General features: G+C 42.7%; 1 protein-coding gene and 1 long non-coding RNA gene across 9 annotated transcripts in view; one reads left to right on the forward strand and one right to left on the reverse strand.

Annotated features, from left to right (window-relative positions):
- The window catches only part of LOC147824850 (uncharacterized), a 64,066-nt gene that overhangs the window by 19,237 nt on the left and 26,540 nt on the right, over nucleotides 1-18,289 (forward strand). The gene's annotated exons all lie outside the window — the stretch shown is intronic.
- The window catches only part of Lrrc28 (leucine rich repeat containing 28), a 118,577-nt gene continuing 103,080 nt past the window's right edge, over nucleotides 2,793-18,289 (reverse strand). For 7 of the 8 annotated variants that reach the window (XM_004852694.4, XM_021264766.2, XM_021264767.2 and 4 more), the window contains 3 exons: nucleotides 17,419-17,594; nucleotides 15,504-15,663; nucleotides 2,793-3,099 (listed from right to left, as the gene is read on the reverse strand). In XM_004852694.4, coding sequence (XP_004852751.1) covers nucleotides 3,027-3,099; nucleotides 15,504-15,663; nucleotides 17,419-17,594 — 409 coding nt within the window. In that variant the 3' untranslated portion in view covers nucleotides 2,793-3,026. The other variant, XM_087188300.1, reaches the window with a different exon arrangement.

The raw sequence follows: 18,289 nt of genomic DNA on the forward strand, positions 1-18,289 counted from the left end.
GTCACCGTCCTGGCTGAAAGGCAGGAAGGCATGGTGGAAGGTTCTGGTGGAGGACAGTTGTTCACGTCATGGTGGTGAGGACGCAGAGACTGAGGAGCTGGAGGCACTCTTCCAGGTCATGCCCCCAGTGACCTGCCCCCTCCCTGACTGGGCCCTACCTCTTAACAGCACATTTTGCTCTGGTTTCATCAGTGAATTAACGCACTGATAAGTACAGTGCCCCCATGATCCATTTACCTTCCAAAAGCTCCACCTCTGAGTACATGAGCGTTCTGGGGCTCATTGTTGATCTAAACCACAACAGACCCCTGGCTCTACATCACAGGAAATCCTGGCCTCATGAGGCTATCCTGGATTTCAAAACTTACCACTAACCCTCCACACATGAGCTTGCTGATGCAAACTTACCTTGAACAGACTATACTTTTCAAGTGGGTCACCTTTTTCCCCCATTACTACTATTGCATGAAGTAGTTTTCAACCCAGAATAATGGTTGCTCAACAAAATAACATATAGGGTTGCGGGTGTGTAGCTCAGTGGTAAGGGCATTTGCCTAGCAAGTACTAGGCTCTGGCTTGGTTCCCAGTACTAGCAGAAAGAGGAGAGGAGGGGAGGGGAGGGAAGAAGAGAGGAAAGGAGGAGAGAAAGAAAGGCAAGCATGAAGAAAGGAAAGAGAAAGAATTGAAAGAAAGGGGTCTTAGATTTGTTTGGTTTTTTTTTTTTTTTGGTACCGGGGATCGAACTTGGGTCATGCGCAGCAGGCCGCGAAACCATTAAGCTAAATCCCCGGCCCATAGATTTGGTTTTTTGCAAAGCTTTGGACACAGTTCAAATACACAGTAGGCAGGCAAGTTTTCTCTACTCAACATCACTCCTTTATAGTATCAAAAGTTTAAGAATGACATCAGTGAATCTCGCACATAATTTCCAGGATGAACAGCACCAGGGAAACAGTGTTTTAAATTCCATTTCTCATCAATCAAGCCCAGACACTGCACCCAAGGGTTAAGGTGGAGACTGCCCAAAGGCTGACTGTCCATCCAGCCCACTGCAGGTGTTCAACAGTTTATCATAGGTAGAGAGAGATGCCTGGCGTGTAACCATCTTTATAAAATTTCAAACAAGTTAGTATTACATACCTTATCTAAACAAGAATTCCTGAATGTCAGGTTAGCACAATTCATAGCTCCACTTGAAGACACGATGGTAAAAGGTGAAACAGAAAGATGTAGCAATATATTTACTGTCCCTTCAATGACAGGTAGCAGTCACTTAGTCCTGAAGCACATCTGTGAAGTTTCGTGCCACATTTGTCACCTGCCAACTTATATACATGGAGGGGTTACATCAAAACTTCAATTATTCCAAAGGATGAAAGGAGTGGTCCATTTGGATACAGATCTTCAGTTCCTATTATACTCTTAGCCTTTGAAATGTTAAGGCTAAGCAGACCAAGTTTTGAAAGGGACAGGAGGAAGTAAGAACAGTGCAAATACAGTCGGAACACATGGTAACTTTCTGCCTGCACCAGTCTATGTGGATAGTCTGCTTTCCGGGCAGCAGGTGGTGTGACTGCAAAGAGATCACACGTTTGTCAGTAACTATGTAGGATTTTTGGCACTATTAGAGACCAGCTTTACAGAGTTAGGCAGCTAATAAGATGCCGCCAACCACATTTTTGACATCGGAAAGTTTTCGAAAATAATTTTTCTACCAAGCAACCCTTCTTGGTTCTTCTTTCAGTCCTGCCTTATATAAAACTGTATCATTAAATTCCTTTTTTAAAAGTACTTCTTTACAAGAATCACTTCACAGCAAGCAGATGAACATCTGGCAGCGAAGTTACACTGAAATGCCATCCTTTCAAGGGAAGAACAAATTACATGACTCTTCCATGAGGAGCAGGTCTCCCTGGAGGGGGAGGCTCACAGGCTTACTGTTTATGGTCTTTTTTTTTTCTTCCTCAAAATCCCAAGGCTGAACATGGCCCTCCTTTCTCTGTGCTATCTGGACAACAGGATGTTCCATACAGTCAAAATGAAGACAGTCTGACATACCAGGTAAATAAGCCAATGTGCACAGGGTGTACTTAGAATAACTCTACCAGGAACTAATAGAAGTCAGTATAAACCGAATCACAAGCCCATCTAACAAGAACAGGGCAGGTCTTATTTTGACATGAGTTTTCTCCCTTTTTCTTATTATTCAGAAAATACTTAAATCTAAAAAGAAAGGGATCAGATCTTCTAAAGATCAAATATTCTTCAAACTTCTCCTATATTAAAAAAAGTCCTATCAGGAAATTAAAGAATTCAAAACTTAGTTGTCTATAATCTTTTAAAATACACATGCATTTCAAGATCAACATTTTTGTTCTTAAAACTCCTCTCCAGAGCCTCTCAATGCATTGCAACACTTGTAAACAAGGTTGTACTTTCCAGAGGGCATGTCTGCTGGGATCTCGGAAGCTCCGCTCTGCTGCCAGCTTGGGTGCCCCACCCAGCTATGCAAGAGGACTGAGGCCTGGGGTTTGCCGAAATGCTAAAAACTGACAAGTTTCCACTGGAGAAACCACGGAGAGTAATCTCTCCGGGAAATAATTCTCTGGGGAAAGAAAGAGAAGAGAAGCATCGCTGAAGGTGTGTTGTTCGGAAGTTAATGTGGCTATATTATCAAATTATAGTTCTTCAGGGAACTGCAGCTCGCTTTAAATTGGATGTGGGGAGGCTCATGATACTAAATAGTTTACGTATAAGACACACATAAAAAGAAAAACACAGAAGACAGTATGTCCTGAATTTGGGGGAGGATGTATTCCGACTTGGGGAAGAGCGGAGGCATTTCGGTTGTGAAGCCCCATCGCAACACTTCCAGGGCGTTCTCGTGCCCCTGTGCTGCACAGGACGGGGTGGAAGGGCCTGCTCCGGCCTGCAGGCCGCTCCTGGCCCTGCCGCATGGTGTGCAACATGCAGGGAGGTGGTCGCAGTGTCAAGCTGGCAGCGCTCCTTCTGCTTGTGAGTGTTTATCAACTCAGCAGGTCAAACATCTGCAGACACTGGGTGGAGCAGCAGTAAGCCACAAAACTAACCGCTGTCGTCCTGGAAGGGGAGAGAGGGGAGAGAAGGACACTTGGTATTAGCTCAAGAGTAAGTCTGTGAGGCTATGCTTAGAGGTACATGCCTGGAATACCAGCACTCTGGGAGGCTGAGGAAGGAGCATCACCAGTTCAAGCTCAACCTGGGCAATTCAGTGACATGGTGAAACCCTGTCATGAGAAAATACAAAAATAAAAAGGGTCCTGGGTGTGCAGCTCAGTGTGAAGGCCCTGGACATATGTAGCTTAGTGCAAGGCCCTGGGTTCAATCACCAGTAACACACACACACACACACACACACACACACACGCGCGCGCGCGCGCACGCTCGAGTCTGTGCTGGGCATGGTGGTGTACACCTATAATCCCAGAACTCTAGGTGCTCAGGTAGAAGGATTACAAATTCCAGTTCAGCCTAGTCAGTTTAACAAGGCCTTGTCTTAAAATAAAAAAGGGTGGCCTGGGGCCGGGCATGGTGGCACATGCTATAACCCCAGGACTCTGGGGCTAAGGCCGGAGGATTGCAAGTTTGGGCTCAGCCTGAAAAACTTAGCGATTCCATCTTAAAAGTAAAAAAATGTTAAAATGGGCCGGGGATTGTAACTCACTGTGAAGGCCCTGGGTTCAATCCCCATTACCTGTGCCCCTCAAAAAAAATCAAGCCTCTGGATTTCTTTCATTGGAGACTTTCTTTCTTTGTTAAAATCAATGATTAGGTTCGGTTAACAGACAGCAGTACAGAAATGAAAACTTCCTTTTTAGACTGAGCACCAGAGTGATGTGTGCATGTGGGTGCGTGTGTAAGCTCACTTTGTTAGTGGGGTTCGACTGATATCCTACTCCTAACATCACTGCAAGGAGAAAATAAGCTTTTCCCAAATCCTGTTCTGAATTCTGCTTAGTAGAACCCACAGTGCAATCATAAAATTTGAAGTACATTATACAAATCGTACAACAGAAAATGTCACCAATTTAGCTAGAACACATATATACTGGAGTCCTTAAACAACACAATTTTCCAAACTTCATTCCACAATGTATTTGTGTAGATTGTTCATGAAAGTAATTTCAGAATCTGATAATACAGTTCAAGGGTCTCCCTGCAGAAGAGAACAGCGTGAATCCCTTTCAGACTCCAGTCTGGAAGCCTTTGCATGGCCAGTCACGAGCTGCCGAGGGGCCTCAGATGCACTCTGGACAGCTCCAGCTGCTGGATGCCTTGGCCTCCTGCCAGCGGTGCATCCTAGGGGAGAGGAGGATGAGCTACTGATGTTTTCTCTTTCCCCACCGCTTAATCCAGTCTCTGCCTTTCTCTGTGGCCCAGGAAGGTGACTTCTACAGGCTCTACCCCAGAAGCTGCCTGTGGCTGACTGGCAGCATGCTGTGGGGTCATGATTACTCAAGTATGAGTATGCCAATGGGCAGTTAGGCCCTGGGATGGCGAGTGGCTGGGGGCACTGGATGGCTGTGGCATCACGGTGAATTCAAAGTCTATGTGTATGCTGAAGGGACTTGAGAGAAAGAGAAAGAGAGAAAGACAGAAAGAGAGAGAAAGTGTTATGGCTGTGTCTAGATGTCCCCCTAAAGCCTCATGTGGTCATAGATAGGGCTTTTCTGAGGTGGTTGGGTCTAGAGTGTATGATGCTGGGATTAAGGGTGTGTGATTACTGAATTAGTCCACTGATTGACTTGGCATAGCTCTGGGTAAGATTAGGGGTGCCCCACCATGGGTGTGAGTGCTATCTGCCCTAAGGGCAGTAGCCTGGATAAGGTATAAGGGACAGAAAGAGGGTCCTTGTTTGTTCACTACTTGTTGGCTCATTTGTACCTTGCTGTTTTCTGCCTGCCACGGACTGTTTCTCCTCTGCGATGCCCCTCTGCCATGCTGCTCTGCCTTGGAGCCAGCCAGCTAAGATCTGAAACCTCTACAAACCGTGAGCTGAAAGGAACCTTTCCTCCTTTAATTTTGGGTGTTGAGTATTTTGTCTCAACAATGAGAAAGAAAACAAGGAAGGAGGGAAGTAAGCAAGCTAGCTTAGTGCTTTGAAATCTTAAGGCATGGGTAGCTCCTCAAAAAGTTCCTATGATGTTTTTAAAGGAACTGTTATTTTACAAGGCTTTAAAGGATGACTTGGGCCTGAATAAAGAGGTTGAGAATTACATGCCAAGTAAAGGTCCATTTATACCAAGGCTCTTACACAAAGATAAAAGTGTTAGTAGGGAAGGAAAGACTAGAGACTTGAGATGGGAGGGCTTAGACAGTCAACTAAGAACCTTGAACTGCTGACATCTTTGAACATTTCTTCACACCAGAAACAGCCATTTCCACCTTCTAAGAAAACCAGCATTCCCTTATATAAAAATATTTCAATGGCTTTATGTGGCAATGGCTACTTAAAAAGAAAGTTAGGACCCACCATCACCAATGCTCATTGTCTCTAGGGCCACAGAGAGTAAAATCACAGCATGATCCAGGGATCAGTGTAAAGTTTGCTCCAGGAGGAGGTAATGTTCACACTGGGGAGTCACAGGAACTTGCCAGATTGTATTAACAGGAAGCTGGAGAGAAATGTAGCCAATGAGAACAAATGGAAGGTTGGATCAGGCCAATGAGGATACTTCACCCAGGCCTGAGGATTTACTGTGCCACTCTAGCACCTGGGAATGGATAACAGAAGAAATAAAAGGAGACCTGAATAAGTTGAGAGATATACTCTATTCATGCATTAAAATACACAACATATTAAGATGCCAGGTCTCTCCAACAGGCCTGAAGGCTAAATGCAATTCTTTTTTTTTTTTTTTTAAATGCAATTCTTATCAAAAACACAAAACGTTTTTCTAGAGACAAAAATAAACTTATTTTAAAATTTAATGAAAAAGTACAGCCTGAGAATAGCTAAAACAACCTTTAAAGAGAAGAATGCAGTAGATGTATCACTATCTGAAAATAAGGTCTATTATTTAGCTACAGAAATCAAGAGAGTTTGACACTGGGTGAGAAACAGGTGTGGATCAACTAACAGAGACCCGGAACAGCTTCCAGAATAGGTAAAGGTTTCTCAGGACACAGAATTTTTTAAAAATGAAACTGAAAGGAATAAATTGGACTTGGTGAAACTTAAAACTTGGTTTTCAACTGATACCTTTCCAAAAAGTAAAAAGGCCAGAACAACTTTTAAAAAATTATTTTTTTCCTGGCGCTCTGGGGATTCAGCCAGGGGCTCACACATGCCAGGCAAGTGCTGTACCACTGAGCTACATCTCCAGCCCTTTCAAAGAATTTTATTTTGAGTTAGGGCTTGTTAAATTGCCCTTGGCCAGACTCAAACTTACAAAGTCACCTGAGTAGCTGGGATTATAGATATGCACTGCCATGCTTGACTTGAAATTTTTTTCTTAATTTAGGAAATTATAAGATTTTCATTTATTCACCCCTGTTTTTAAAAATTAAAGTTGGTTAGAACCTGAGTTTAGTTAATTTTTATGTTCACATTTGTATAAATCACGATTGAAATGAACTTCAGGCAGAAAGTGATCCTAAGTGGCTGGTTCATTTTAGCGGGTTAGCTCACAAAATGTAACTCTCCTTGTGTTTTAGTATTTAAAAAAGATAATTGTGCAAATTACTCACAGAAGGGATACATTTACTACAACCACTAAGGTTTTTTTTAAAAACAAAGTAACTAAGCAAAAGAAACAGAGTCCATAAAGATATGGGATTTATTCTCACTGATGCATACAGCCCTTTAGATCATCATTCACTGCTTAATGATGCTCCAGGGTGGGGTGAGGGACCTTAGTTGTCATATTTGTGCTCTGAAGAAATCCCTAGGCTGGTACTGTCTTGCTTTGGGGAGACTCATCTAATGACGGGTTGCACTTGCTTGCTGTTACAACAACACTATCAAAATCTGTTGGCTTAGGAATGAATTAGTGTCAGTTTAGTCTTTTAAAATCTACAACTGAGGCTCCAGACACCTAAAAGTTCTAGGGGAGAAACTTTGAGCTAAGCAATAAGCTCTCCAGTGAAGAAAGAGATGCTGATAAATTCTACAAAGAACACCAGACAGTCGATTTGTGGCTTTAGAATTTCCAAGCATATTTACAGGCGAGGCAGAAGAAAGAGCATTTGAGCTTGATTTTAAAATACCAAAATACCACCATTCCTTAAAAGAACAAATCACAATGTTGTTGGCACATATTGGAGCCCACAAATATCATAAGAAATGTGGGATTTTTTTTTCCTGCAAATGTGTTTCCTGATTAAAAATAAAAAGCATATCATATCTTTGACTCATACAGAAATTCGAGCCAAAAGAAAAATAATATTTATAAGGCAGAGCTGATCAAATGAAATCCCAAGTCTGTGTACATATTAACTTATGAAAGAATCATCTCATATAACAGACTGTATGTCCTGGTTACATTTATGTCAATAGTGACTTTCTTATTGGGAGAATGCTTCTGTAGAATCAGAGGCTTAAGTGTCATACACATGCCCCAGACTTTGGGAATGAAATACATATGTGAAAAGAATGAAGTGATTTGGTTATAGCAAAGTTCCCAGTACTTTACAAAGCTTGGCACAGTAGACGGTCAGTACATGATGTCTGAATGATTTAAGAAAGATGAAATAGTTCAGAACAACTTAAATTTGCTGAAGAATATTTTACTTGTGGGTAACTGGATAAGTCACCTTAAAAGGGTATAGGTTGCTGCTAGAACAACAATATAAACCTCCCAAATGAATATCAGTTGTCAGTAATTATGTCAGTATTACTGATACTATTTGGTTTCATAGAAGAAAGTAATATGCTCAAAAAACAAGGCAAGGAAATGTGAAGCATTTAAGTAACTAAACCAGATAAGAATTATATAGAAGAGGTCATTAAAAAATAAGTCACTCGTGGGTGGGAGAAGGGAATATTACATTGTTCTGAAAGATGAAAGGAAATCGTAAGACCAAAGCTGTGTGCCCTCTAATACACGGGCCTCTAGCTCAAGGTACGACAATACCCAGACATCGGAGCGCCTGTGTACTCACTCTGGCCCGAAAGACCAACAACTCCTGAAAGAACTGGGCTACCTAAATCCACACTTGGGCCTGCCTGGAGGCCACAGGGACATACCCTACCACAGGACATTGCCCGTAGTAGATGCTTAGAGCATGTCTGCTGACTGGGTGAATTAAACGAGAGGATGAGGTCTTCTGAGCTATTTGGAAGGACTCGAAAGTATTTCTTATAAGACACCACTGGTCTACTAATGGTGTAATAATTAAAAATATTTTTTATTTTTAAATCAATACCAGTTTGTTGCAAAAATGTAACACATCTTGAGGGAAATCACTGGGTGTGTGAGTCTTTCACATATAAATTGTTTAAATATGCGTATGTGCATATGTGTGCACTTATATATATATTCACACGTATACACACAAATGTTCTTGTCCATAATTGACAACAATAAGGCCACATTACACATGCTTTTATGGGACCTGTTTAAAAATGCTTTTAATTAATCAAAAATATTTCACTATAACAATCTTTGCTTTTTTAACCTGCAAAGATTTTAGGCAAGCACTTTAAAAAAATCCGTTTAAACATACGCGTTTTTCAACTTTTATTTTGCAGACTTGTTTATGAGACTCCTCAGTAAACATATAGAGTTGAAAATTACAGCCCCTGCCCCGCTGTGGTGCCCATGTGGTTTGTCCCCTACAGTGTACACACGTAGAGGCTTGCCCCAGTGTGGCGGTGGCACGGGAGGCTACACCTCAGGAGTGGATTGATGCCGTCACATGTGAAGCAGCCAGGTCTGGCAGGAGGTTTTACCTCCAACAAAATGGGCTTGTTATAGAGGAGCAAGCCTGGCTCTCCCCAGTCTCCTGCTTCCTGTCTCACACGGAGTCTCTTCCACATGCCCTCCCAGCTCTGGGAAGCCATCTGCCATAGGGACTTACCACAGCCAAGTAGCTGCCAGACCCATGCTTTTGAGGCTCCAGAACTGTGAGCTGAATAATCTCTTGCGTTATGAAGTACATACCCTTGGGTATTTTGTTATAGAAACACAAACAGACTAAGACACCTCCCTATCTGACCACCTCATAATTTTCAAGTTCTCCCTTTGAAGCTAACCATAGTGAAGAGGTAGATCTACATTTTTTCAAGTTTTTCACTGCACACACTGAAATATACGTACATAGATATACACACATATATTTCAAAAGTTTCTTGTTTGGACTGTTAAAGAATATTTAATTTTGCACTTATGGCTATTATTTCAAAACTTCTTCACATTATATAGTGATCTAATTAGCAGCTAATTGTATAGTACAGGAGCTAAAACAAAAACATGGACCAGACTGCTAGAATTCAAGTCCCAGCTCTGCTATGAGATCTTGGCCCAGTTTCCAATCTTCCTATACCTCAGTTTCTGCTGTAAAATGTGGATTATAATTAGGTTCGACCCTATGGAAGTGCTGAGGCATACGATTCATTCCAGCAATACTACCTGTCACACAGTGTTCAGAGGAGTAACAGCTCAACTTCCAAGCTAGACCTCCTGAGTTCTTGGACCTGTGACTTCTTTCATTGACTGTCAGGGACTAACTGCACGGAAGCAGAGAGGTCACAACAAAACCCAAATGCACACTTTAGTATCTGTTGTGCTGAATACTTCTCCCAAGAATATGGGAAGCACCACTGGGATGCTGGAGCATGTGCAGCTGCTATCTCAAAATATGCTGGTGATTTAAGTAAGGCCTTTGACGGTTAATTTTATTTGTCAGCTTGGTTAGGCTGTGCTGCCTAATTGTTTAGTCCAATACCAGTCTGGATGTTGCTGTGAAGGATTTTTTTTTTCAGTTGTGTTTAATATTTAAACCAGCAGACTTCAAGGAAAACAGATTATCCTCTATAATGTGGGTGGGCCTCATCTAATTAGCAGAAGGCCTTAACAGGAAAGGGAGGGGCCGGGGATTTAGCTCAGTGGTTCCGCTGCCTGCCTCAAGAGCACAAGGTCCCAAGTTTGATCCCCGGTACCAAAAAAAAAAACCAGGAAAGGGAGTAGAGGCACTCTCTCCAACACTACAGCATGGAAACCCTGCCTCAGGCTCCAGTCTGTATCTCAGGATTCTGGGTTAATGCTGCAACGCCAATTCTTACCTGAATTTCTACACTGCCAGTCTGTCCTACAGGTACGAACTTGCCAGCCTATGGAATCACAGAAGCCAATTCCTAAAAATCAACTAGCGTTTCCCTCTTTCTCTCATCTGAATGAAACAAGATTTTGCTGCTGGAAAGCAGTGTGCTGCTGTAACAAACACCTAGAGAACGTGGAAGTAGCTTTGAAATTGGGCAACAGGCAGAAGCTGGAAGAATTCTGAGGCACATGATAAAAAGCTTATTTTGCCTGAGGTGACCAAAGATAGAAATGAAAAGAATCAGGTGCGAGTGCACAAAGGAAAGAAGGGAGCGGCAGAAACCATTTCTATTGTTACAGAGAACATACACATTTCCACAAAGAGAAGGTGGCTAGAAATACGAATGTTAAAGGGGCTTCTGGTGAGGTCTCAGGTGGAAAGAAGTAACACGCACTGGAAGGCGAAAGAAGGCAACTGTGTTCTGCTGGATAGGAAAGCAGAACTTGGAGGTGATAAAGTAGACGTTGAGCTGAGGAGATTCCTAAGCCGCGTGTTGAAGGCAGGGCCCGGTTTGTTCTTGCTACTTATCGTAAAATGTAAGAAGAGAGAGATATACTGAGGGAATTATTGAGCAAAAGGGATCCAGAACTGAAACTTTTCATGTTGTAAAAAAAATGAGAAAGTGTACTTGGGAGAGAATACCAGGGGTGAGGCTGAGCATCCATTTGTGGAGATTAGGCAAGTGGATCCAGTCCATCATTTTAGCAAAAATACTCCTAACATGGACTGAACAGGACAGAGACGGGATAAGACGGAGAAAGGCTTTCAGACTTCTGGCATTCTATAGTCAGGAATGGACCAATGGAGCTATGCAGCCTCAAACATAAAGTACTCTAGAGAAAAGGGGGAAGGAACCTGAGGCTGGGCCTACCTCCTTAATACCAAAGAGCAGGGCATTATCCTTGGCTCTCCTAGGACTGTGGTTTCGGTGGGCTAAGCCACCCAGTCTATAGTATTTTGCTATGGTGGCCTAGCTGACTTACACAGAGACCTTATTTGGAAACTGTCCTTGTACATGAAGAGTCAAGATAAGGTCACCAGGGTGGGGCCTAATCCAGTACGACCGGTATCCTTAGAAATACAGGACACTTGGACAACAAGACATGCATAGAGCAAAGACGATGTGAAGAGACACAGGGCGGGAACAGCCACCTACAAGCCACAGAAAGGCCTGGAACAGACCCTTCCCTCGGAAGAAACCAGCCCCGCTACCTTCATTTCAGACTTCCAGCATCCAGAACTGTAAGAAAATAAATCTCTGTGCCTCCTAGTTTGTGGTACTGTTGTGGGATCCATAGCAAACTAGTACAATGCTTCTGAAAAACTGGGTAGCCTTATTTCCTGTTGGGAAATACAGAACTTGGGACATCCATATATACGTGGGAAAAGCCAGATATGTTATTGTGCTAATAAATAATACTGTGAATGAAAATTCGCTACAGCTACAGGATCAAAAATCAAGGGTTTACAAGCCATTCTTCCCTGGTACATATATTTGAGGTTTGGGTATTTATTGTTTATGTAAAATACTGTAATTTCTTTTTATATCACCCTGTATTAAATTTAGGATAAAATTAACACTTCCATGGAACTTGGTATTTTAGAAGAATAGTCAATATGTTCCCTTTTAAAATAATGCCAGATGTCCACATGAATTTAGATACTAGCTGATACAATGTATTATTTTATGACAAGCAATGCAAATGGAACTGAATAAATTAGAAAACTTCAAAGTAATATTAGTGAGACTTTTTAGAGCTTATGATATTAAAAATATTGGTTTTATTTTCAGTAATAAGCTACTAGAGATTCAAATGTTTGGGTTTCAGTTACAAAATAAAGTACTTTTAAAGAATAAGGTAGGAAACTGAAGTCAATGCTTTTAGTTCAGTCTCCATGGCAACACGGGAAGGAGCACAGTCTGGTGGAGGAGATGAAAGCCACCAACTCTCAATTTCAGAGCCCGGCATTAACTCACCACGGAAAGCCACATTCATACCTCGGCATTTCATCTCTGCCTTTAACACAGCACTCCGGCTTCACTCCACAGAAGGGCACACCTGGTACTCACTTAACTTGCATTTATGTTCTGAAACAATGTGAGCTTATTCACACTGAATTGGTGGCAGGAGAAGAGTAGCAGTAAACGGAAAATAGAAATGCTGATGAAGTTGCCCACATTTCTTGTAAAGTAGCCCCAAATGACTTCATTTGAAGGATCTACTTTACTTTCATCAATTAATTACTATGATAAAAAGAAAGATTATTTTCAAAAACAGGCATTTCAAATTTGATGGGCTGCTTACTGAGCATTCTGACTTACTACTTTCTTTTCCATGTCTGCGGTGAGGAATGTCTTCAATAGGAAATTGTACAATCACAAGGCATAAGGACATTGACTGCAGTTTAATGAACTAGTCCAGACTTTCCTATGTGTGAATATGAAGATCATTTGTCCCAGGTCCTGTTGTTCAGGAGTCAAAATCAGGGCCTGGGCCCTTGATTACTACGATACTGCTTCTTCACAGATGCATCTATTTCATTTATTAATTTTGCCCATGTCAAAATACACTTGGAACCTGACTCAGTCCTTTTTATTCTAATATCAATGCTATTCTATCAACTTTGGTTATCGGATCTGATAAGATTCAAAGCACTATAATTTGGATTTGTTCTGTGGTTCCTGCTCCATAACTCCCTTCTCCAAAGTGGATCTCAGAAACTCTAATCTTCCTCTTTTTCTGCCTCGGAGCTGGCCATAAACTGTCTGAATGACTGTGGCAGGAGGCCGCAAGTTCTTCCTCATTACAGAGGGGTCCTGTCCCGTCCCCCCAGAGGACTACTGCACAGAATGAGCCAAGCTACAGCCACCAGGACTTGGAAGGGTTCCCTTTAGTCTACTGGCAATCACATCTATGTAATGAAGTCTCCACAAAACCCCAAAAGGACAGAGTTTAGAAAGCTTCTGTGTAGCTGAACACACGGCGGTTCCTGGAGGGTGGCGCCCCAGAAAGAGCATGTGAGCTCCAAACCCTCTCTCCCACACCTCATCCTGTGTGCCACTCAATCTGTACCCTTTGTAATGACCTTTATAATAAACTGATTAAAGTCTTCTTCTGGATTCTGAGAGCAACTCAAGGAAATTAATCAAGCCAAGGAGGAGGGTGTGAGAACTCCAATTTACACTGCTTGGATAGAAGCACAGGTGATACAATCTGGGGCTTGCAATTGGCATCTAAAGTGTGTGTCGGCAGCTTAGGGGCCTGCGATGATTGTCTGATAGGTCAACTTCACTGGATTAAGAAACATCTAGCAGATTAGTAAGCAAGCTCCTGGGTATGTGGGGTGCTTGTGGATGTGTGGCCTTGTGTACCCTTCTTGTCTGGGGCTGTTTCCCTGCTCTGCCATGCCCTTGTGCCACGAGGTTTCTGCCTTGGAGCCTCCTGTCATGGACTGAATCCCTTGAAACCGTGACTAAATTAAATCTATCTTCCTTTAAGGTGTGAGTACTGGGTATTGTGTTTCAGTGATGGGAAAGCTAACTAACACAGGGCCTGAGCCCTCAAACTTGGATGTGATGCTATCTCTAGGCAGAAAGTGTCAGAATGGAACTGGATCAGGGACATCCAGTGGTGCACACTGCTGCAGAACTGACTGCTTGCTTGGTGCGTGGAGGAAACCCTTGCTCATATGCCACAAGTGCTCTGCATGGTGAATATACAGTAAGCAAAGAGTGTGAATGTGGGGTTTGTTTTTCCCAGCAAATTAGAAAGGTTCAGAGTGGGGCTCTTTAAACAGGAAACATTATAAAACACAGAAAGTTGAAATGGGAACTGAAAGCATACCAAAGAGGATTATCCAGAGCAAGAAAAAGATAAGCATAGTTGTTGGAAGGAGCAGGCAGAGAGGCGGAGAAGTTAACGCTTGTGCTGAGTATCTGTTATGTGCAGGTGTTCGCCTTCTTCACCTGTTGGCTGTCACCACGGGCCTGCTGCGTGGGCTGCTCTGCCCCCGGTTCCAGGCCCAGAGGACACAGCAGTCTGCTCAAGCTCTCACAGCAGAAAAGCGGGGCTGGCTGGATGCGAAGGGCCAGCTCTAAACACCGCGCCACACTGCCCACTGTGCAGGGATTACAAAAAGAAACGAGGGGAGGGGGCTGGCGTGTAATTCAGTGAGGCCCTGGGTTCGATCTCCAGCACCAAAGAAAAATAAGGAAGAAGAAAGAGAACAAGGAGGAGGGGGAAGAGAAGGAGCAAAGAGGAGAAGAATGAGAGAACAGAAGAGAGAGAAAAAAAGAACAAAATGAGGGAAAGAAAACCTTGGAAATGTTTCTACAAAAATGATCACAATGGAAACACTTTTGGGTATTGAAAAGGGATAACAAGCTCCAGTTTTCTGGAACATTTATTCACCCACAACACCACATTCGAAGTGTAAGTATTACACTACTTCTTTTTAACTTAAAAAAATTCAAACTTAACAAAAATCCTACATTTAGAAAATCCATAAGCTAAACTGTACACGTGGGATTTTTCATTTCCTGTCTTATTGTTGTTTTTTTCTAACTACAGAACCAGTGTTAAGGCTTTTACTTTGTGAACATTCTTAGCAAATTCGAGGCACTGTGCCAAGAACTAAAGAGTGGCCTGAGAAAGCCATTTGGCAGGGCTGGAAATTGAAAACACAAACACCACACGTGCACAGATTTCAGGCACACACTTTCAGTTAGCAGAGCCAGTGAAATAGAAGGGCTGGGCTCGTCCCTTTATACCGTACAACTCTTTTCTTTCCTTTGTTTTTTTTTTTTTTTGGTACTGGGGATCGAAATCGAGTCCTTGTACTTGCGCAGCAGGCGGCGAAACCACTGAGCTAAATCCCCGGCCCTGTACAACTCTTTTCTTGCCTCTCTTCTTACCTTATTACCTAAAGACTATCGTGAATAGGAGGATAGCAGGGAAACATTCCCACAAAAAATGAGCTACTCCAAATAACATGCCCAAAACAATTGTTCTGTAAACGACCCAAAATTAATTAATAGGGACTTCCAGGGTTCTTGTACTCGTTTCGATTAGCTGCATCTCAGGAAGCATACTGCGCCCCTCCAGAGCTGCTGACTAACAACGCTTTCGGGCACGGACCCCGGCTCCCCACACTGAACCCGTGCCCAGCTGTAAACCCTGGTCCCACTTAGGCGTGATTACCCCTGGTGCAGCCCTGCCATTGGCGTCTCTCTCAAGGGGAAGAGCTTGGGGTAGACGATGGTAAACATGGGCTCACTACACCGGTGACAGTGTCCCAGGGGACAGTGCAGCAGCTCCAGGAGACTTCTGGGTAATGAGATGGGAGACAGGAAGTTCAAATCTGGAACACATAAGAAAAATCATGCGTGTGAGTGAAAAATCTGATTTTCTGAAACCAAATTGCTTAAAATACTTCTCTTTGTTACCAAGTAAGTTCAGTTAGACCACTTTGTGCTGAAAATTCTGTTATCTGATCAGTACTGAATAAAAATCTAATATTATTAGGAAATGAAAGATTTTTTTTACATTTTTGATAGTAAAAGAAAATGAAACTCTCTCTTTTAAGAGCAAGCAAAAGCTGTTCTGAGGTGGAGGCAAGGAAAGAATAAGATCAAATAGTCTTTAAGAACAAGGATCAAAAAAAGCATCAATTTACCCAGAGAGGGTTTTGCAAGCTTTTATACGAGTCAGAGCACTAAGGGAGGGCTGGGACCGGAGACTGTCGCCGACTTTCATGAAGTTTCCCTAACTCTATTGGGCATCTACTCAGCATCAATCAAGGCTAAATTATGTTTGCTGAAAAGAATGAAATGCAGGCAACCGAAGAGAATGAAAGATAACGAAACCAAGTTTTTCCCTGTCTCATTCCCATGAGCTGTCATTAATAAAACAGGGAGCGTTCCTTCCCAGATGAATCTGAGTCACACAAAAGAGACAGTGAAAGAAAAACATCCCAGCAACCCAGGCAATCCTGACACAAATTTACCCTCGGTTCCCATACTGATAAGAAGCATCCAATAGGGGAAGAAATGTTCATAATGAGGTGAAATCCAAAAATTACCAGCTCGTCTCTGCAAAGGAGATAATCAATATGTGCTTAACGTTTTGTATCTGTCCAGACTCACCAATCGCCGCTTAGAAAAATGTAATTTACTCATAGGTCAATAAATAGAATTTCTGGTTTTTTTAAAAAAATTTAATTTTGTGCTAGACATTCCTGGAAGGAAGGTTAGATTTTTCTGATGGTCTTCTTATTTTTTATGTAAAGACAAAACATTTAGCAGCTTTAAAAACACCTGAAATGTACTTGTCTTATTAATATAGCCTAGTGCTACCCTTCCTTTTGGGTGGCAGGGACTGAAGCTAGAGCCTCATATATGCTAAGTGTATCCTCTAGCACCGCGCTACTAGTGCTTTCTAAAGGGACTGCAGATATGTACCCTGCATACCTATAAATCTAGGCACTGTCAAGTCCCTTCCAAAACAAGTTGGCATGCTGTGATAATACCGCCAAAGGCACCTCATAGGTCATTCTTCTCCTCATATTTCTCAGATGCAAGGAGATAGCAAGGCAAAAACCTGCTCTGCTGAAGGAGATATTCAACTCTGCTTCTAAATATTTCCCTACCACCAGCCTTTTACTCCAAATACACATTCTAAACCCCAGTTGCTCTCCTTTAAACATAGCGTAACTCTGAAATGCTTGCCCTTCACAACTGGAGACCAAATTTAAATGAGTGTTTCGATGTGATTGCAGTGGGTGCTAAAAAGACCAGTGTTGAGAAAATATTAAAACTTTTTTTCTTATAAAAAAACTTCCAGCTGGATGGAGTCACGTGTGCCTATAGTTCTGGCTACTGAGGAGCCTGAGTCTGTGGCAGGAAGACCCTTGAGCCTGGGAGTGAGACCCTGTCTCAAAAAAATAAAAATAAAAATAAAAAAGTGTGGAAATATTTTACTGCTACTGAACTGTATACATAGAGAGCCAAAATGGTATATTTTACCATGATAAAAAAATATTTTTACAAGATGAAAGCCCAAACAGGCAGCATAAGACACCATTGTTTGTTCACTGAATGAAAGGGGGAAAAAGTACCTTTGAGGAAGCGGTGGCAGGCGTGGTAGAGACTCCGCATGGCCAGCTCCTGCAGAGGCAGCACGTGGTCACGCTCTGTCCCTATGGCCTTCACCTCGGCTGGCAGGAAGACGGTCAGCTGCCCCGATGAAAAGGAGAGCAGCTTCATCTCCGACACCTGGATGGGGGCCCCACAGCTGCAGGAAGGCACACCCCGCGGTGGCATGAGCAATGAGGGCCAGCACACATGGATTCGTCACAATTTACGTTTGAAAATTTATGACCCTGCTGCATTGCTGGAATTCTTTTCCAAATGCACAGATGCTGCCCTGGCTCTCAATAACACCTGGGTCGGAAATTTAAACTGGGCCCGGTTTGGTGGCACATGTCTGTGCTCCTAGAACTCAGGAGGCTGAGGCAGGAGGATTGTGAGTTTAGCCCAGACTGGGCTGCATAGTGAGTCTGAGGCTGGCCTGGACTGTGTAGAAAGACTCTGACTCCAAAAACCAAAACAAGCAACAGAAACTCATCAGTGGGAACATGGCTAACTCACCCTGAGGCCCAGTCATTTTCAGCAAGGACAACTCTGAACTTCCCTTCAAAGAACCCACACAATTTGCTCTGTAAGCTCTATCTTCCCTCCTTTTACTAGCCTCTGAACCTTTCGAAATTAAAACTTCTTCATTTGTTCCTTTCTTCCCTCCCTCAGAAAATGGTACCAGAGTACCTATTCTATGCCAGCCAAGATACTGAGATTAAAAAGCCAAGACGGTCCTTTCCCCCCAGGAGAATAATTACAATACAACTCTTCTAACATGGGGGTCAGGGGAAATTTCACAGAGGAGCCAGTCTCTGATTCAGAGCTCCCACTTTCCCCAGGAAAAACGGAAGG

This window comes from Heterocephalus glaber, unplaced genomic scaffold, assembly GCF_053883595.1.
Source record: "Heterocephalus glaber isolate CG9 unplaced genomic scaffold, H.glaber_assembly_v1.0 deba00001531, whole genome shotgun sequence".
In the NCBI taxonomy this organism is placed as follows: domain Eukaryota; kingdom Metazoa; phylum Chordata; class Mammalia; order Rodentia; family Bathyergidae; genus Heterocephalus; species Heterocephalus glaber.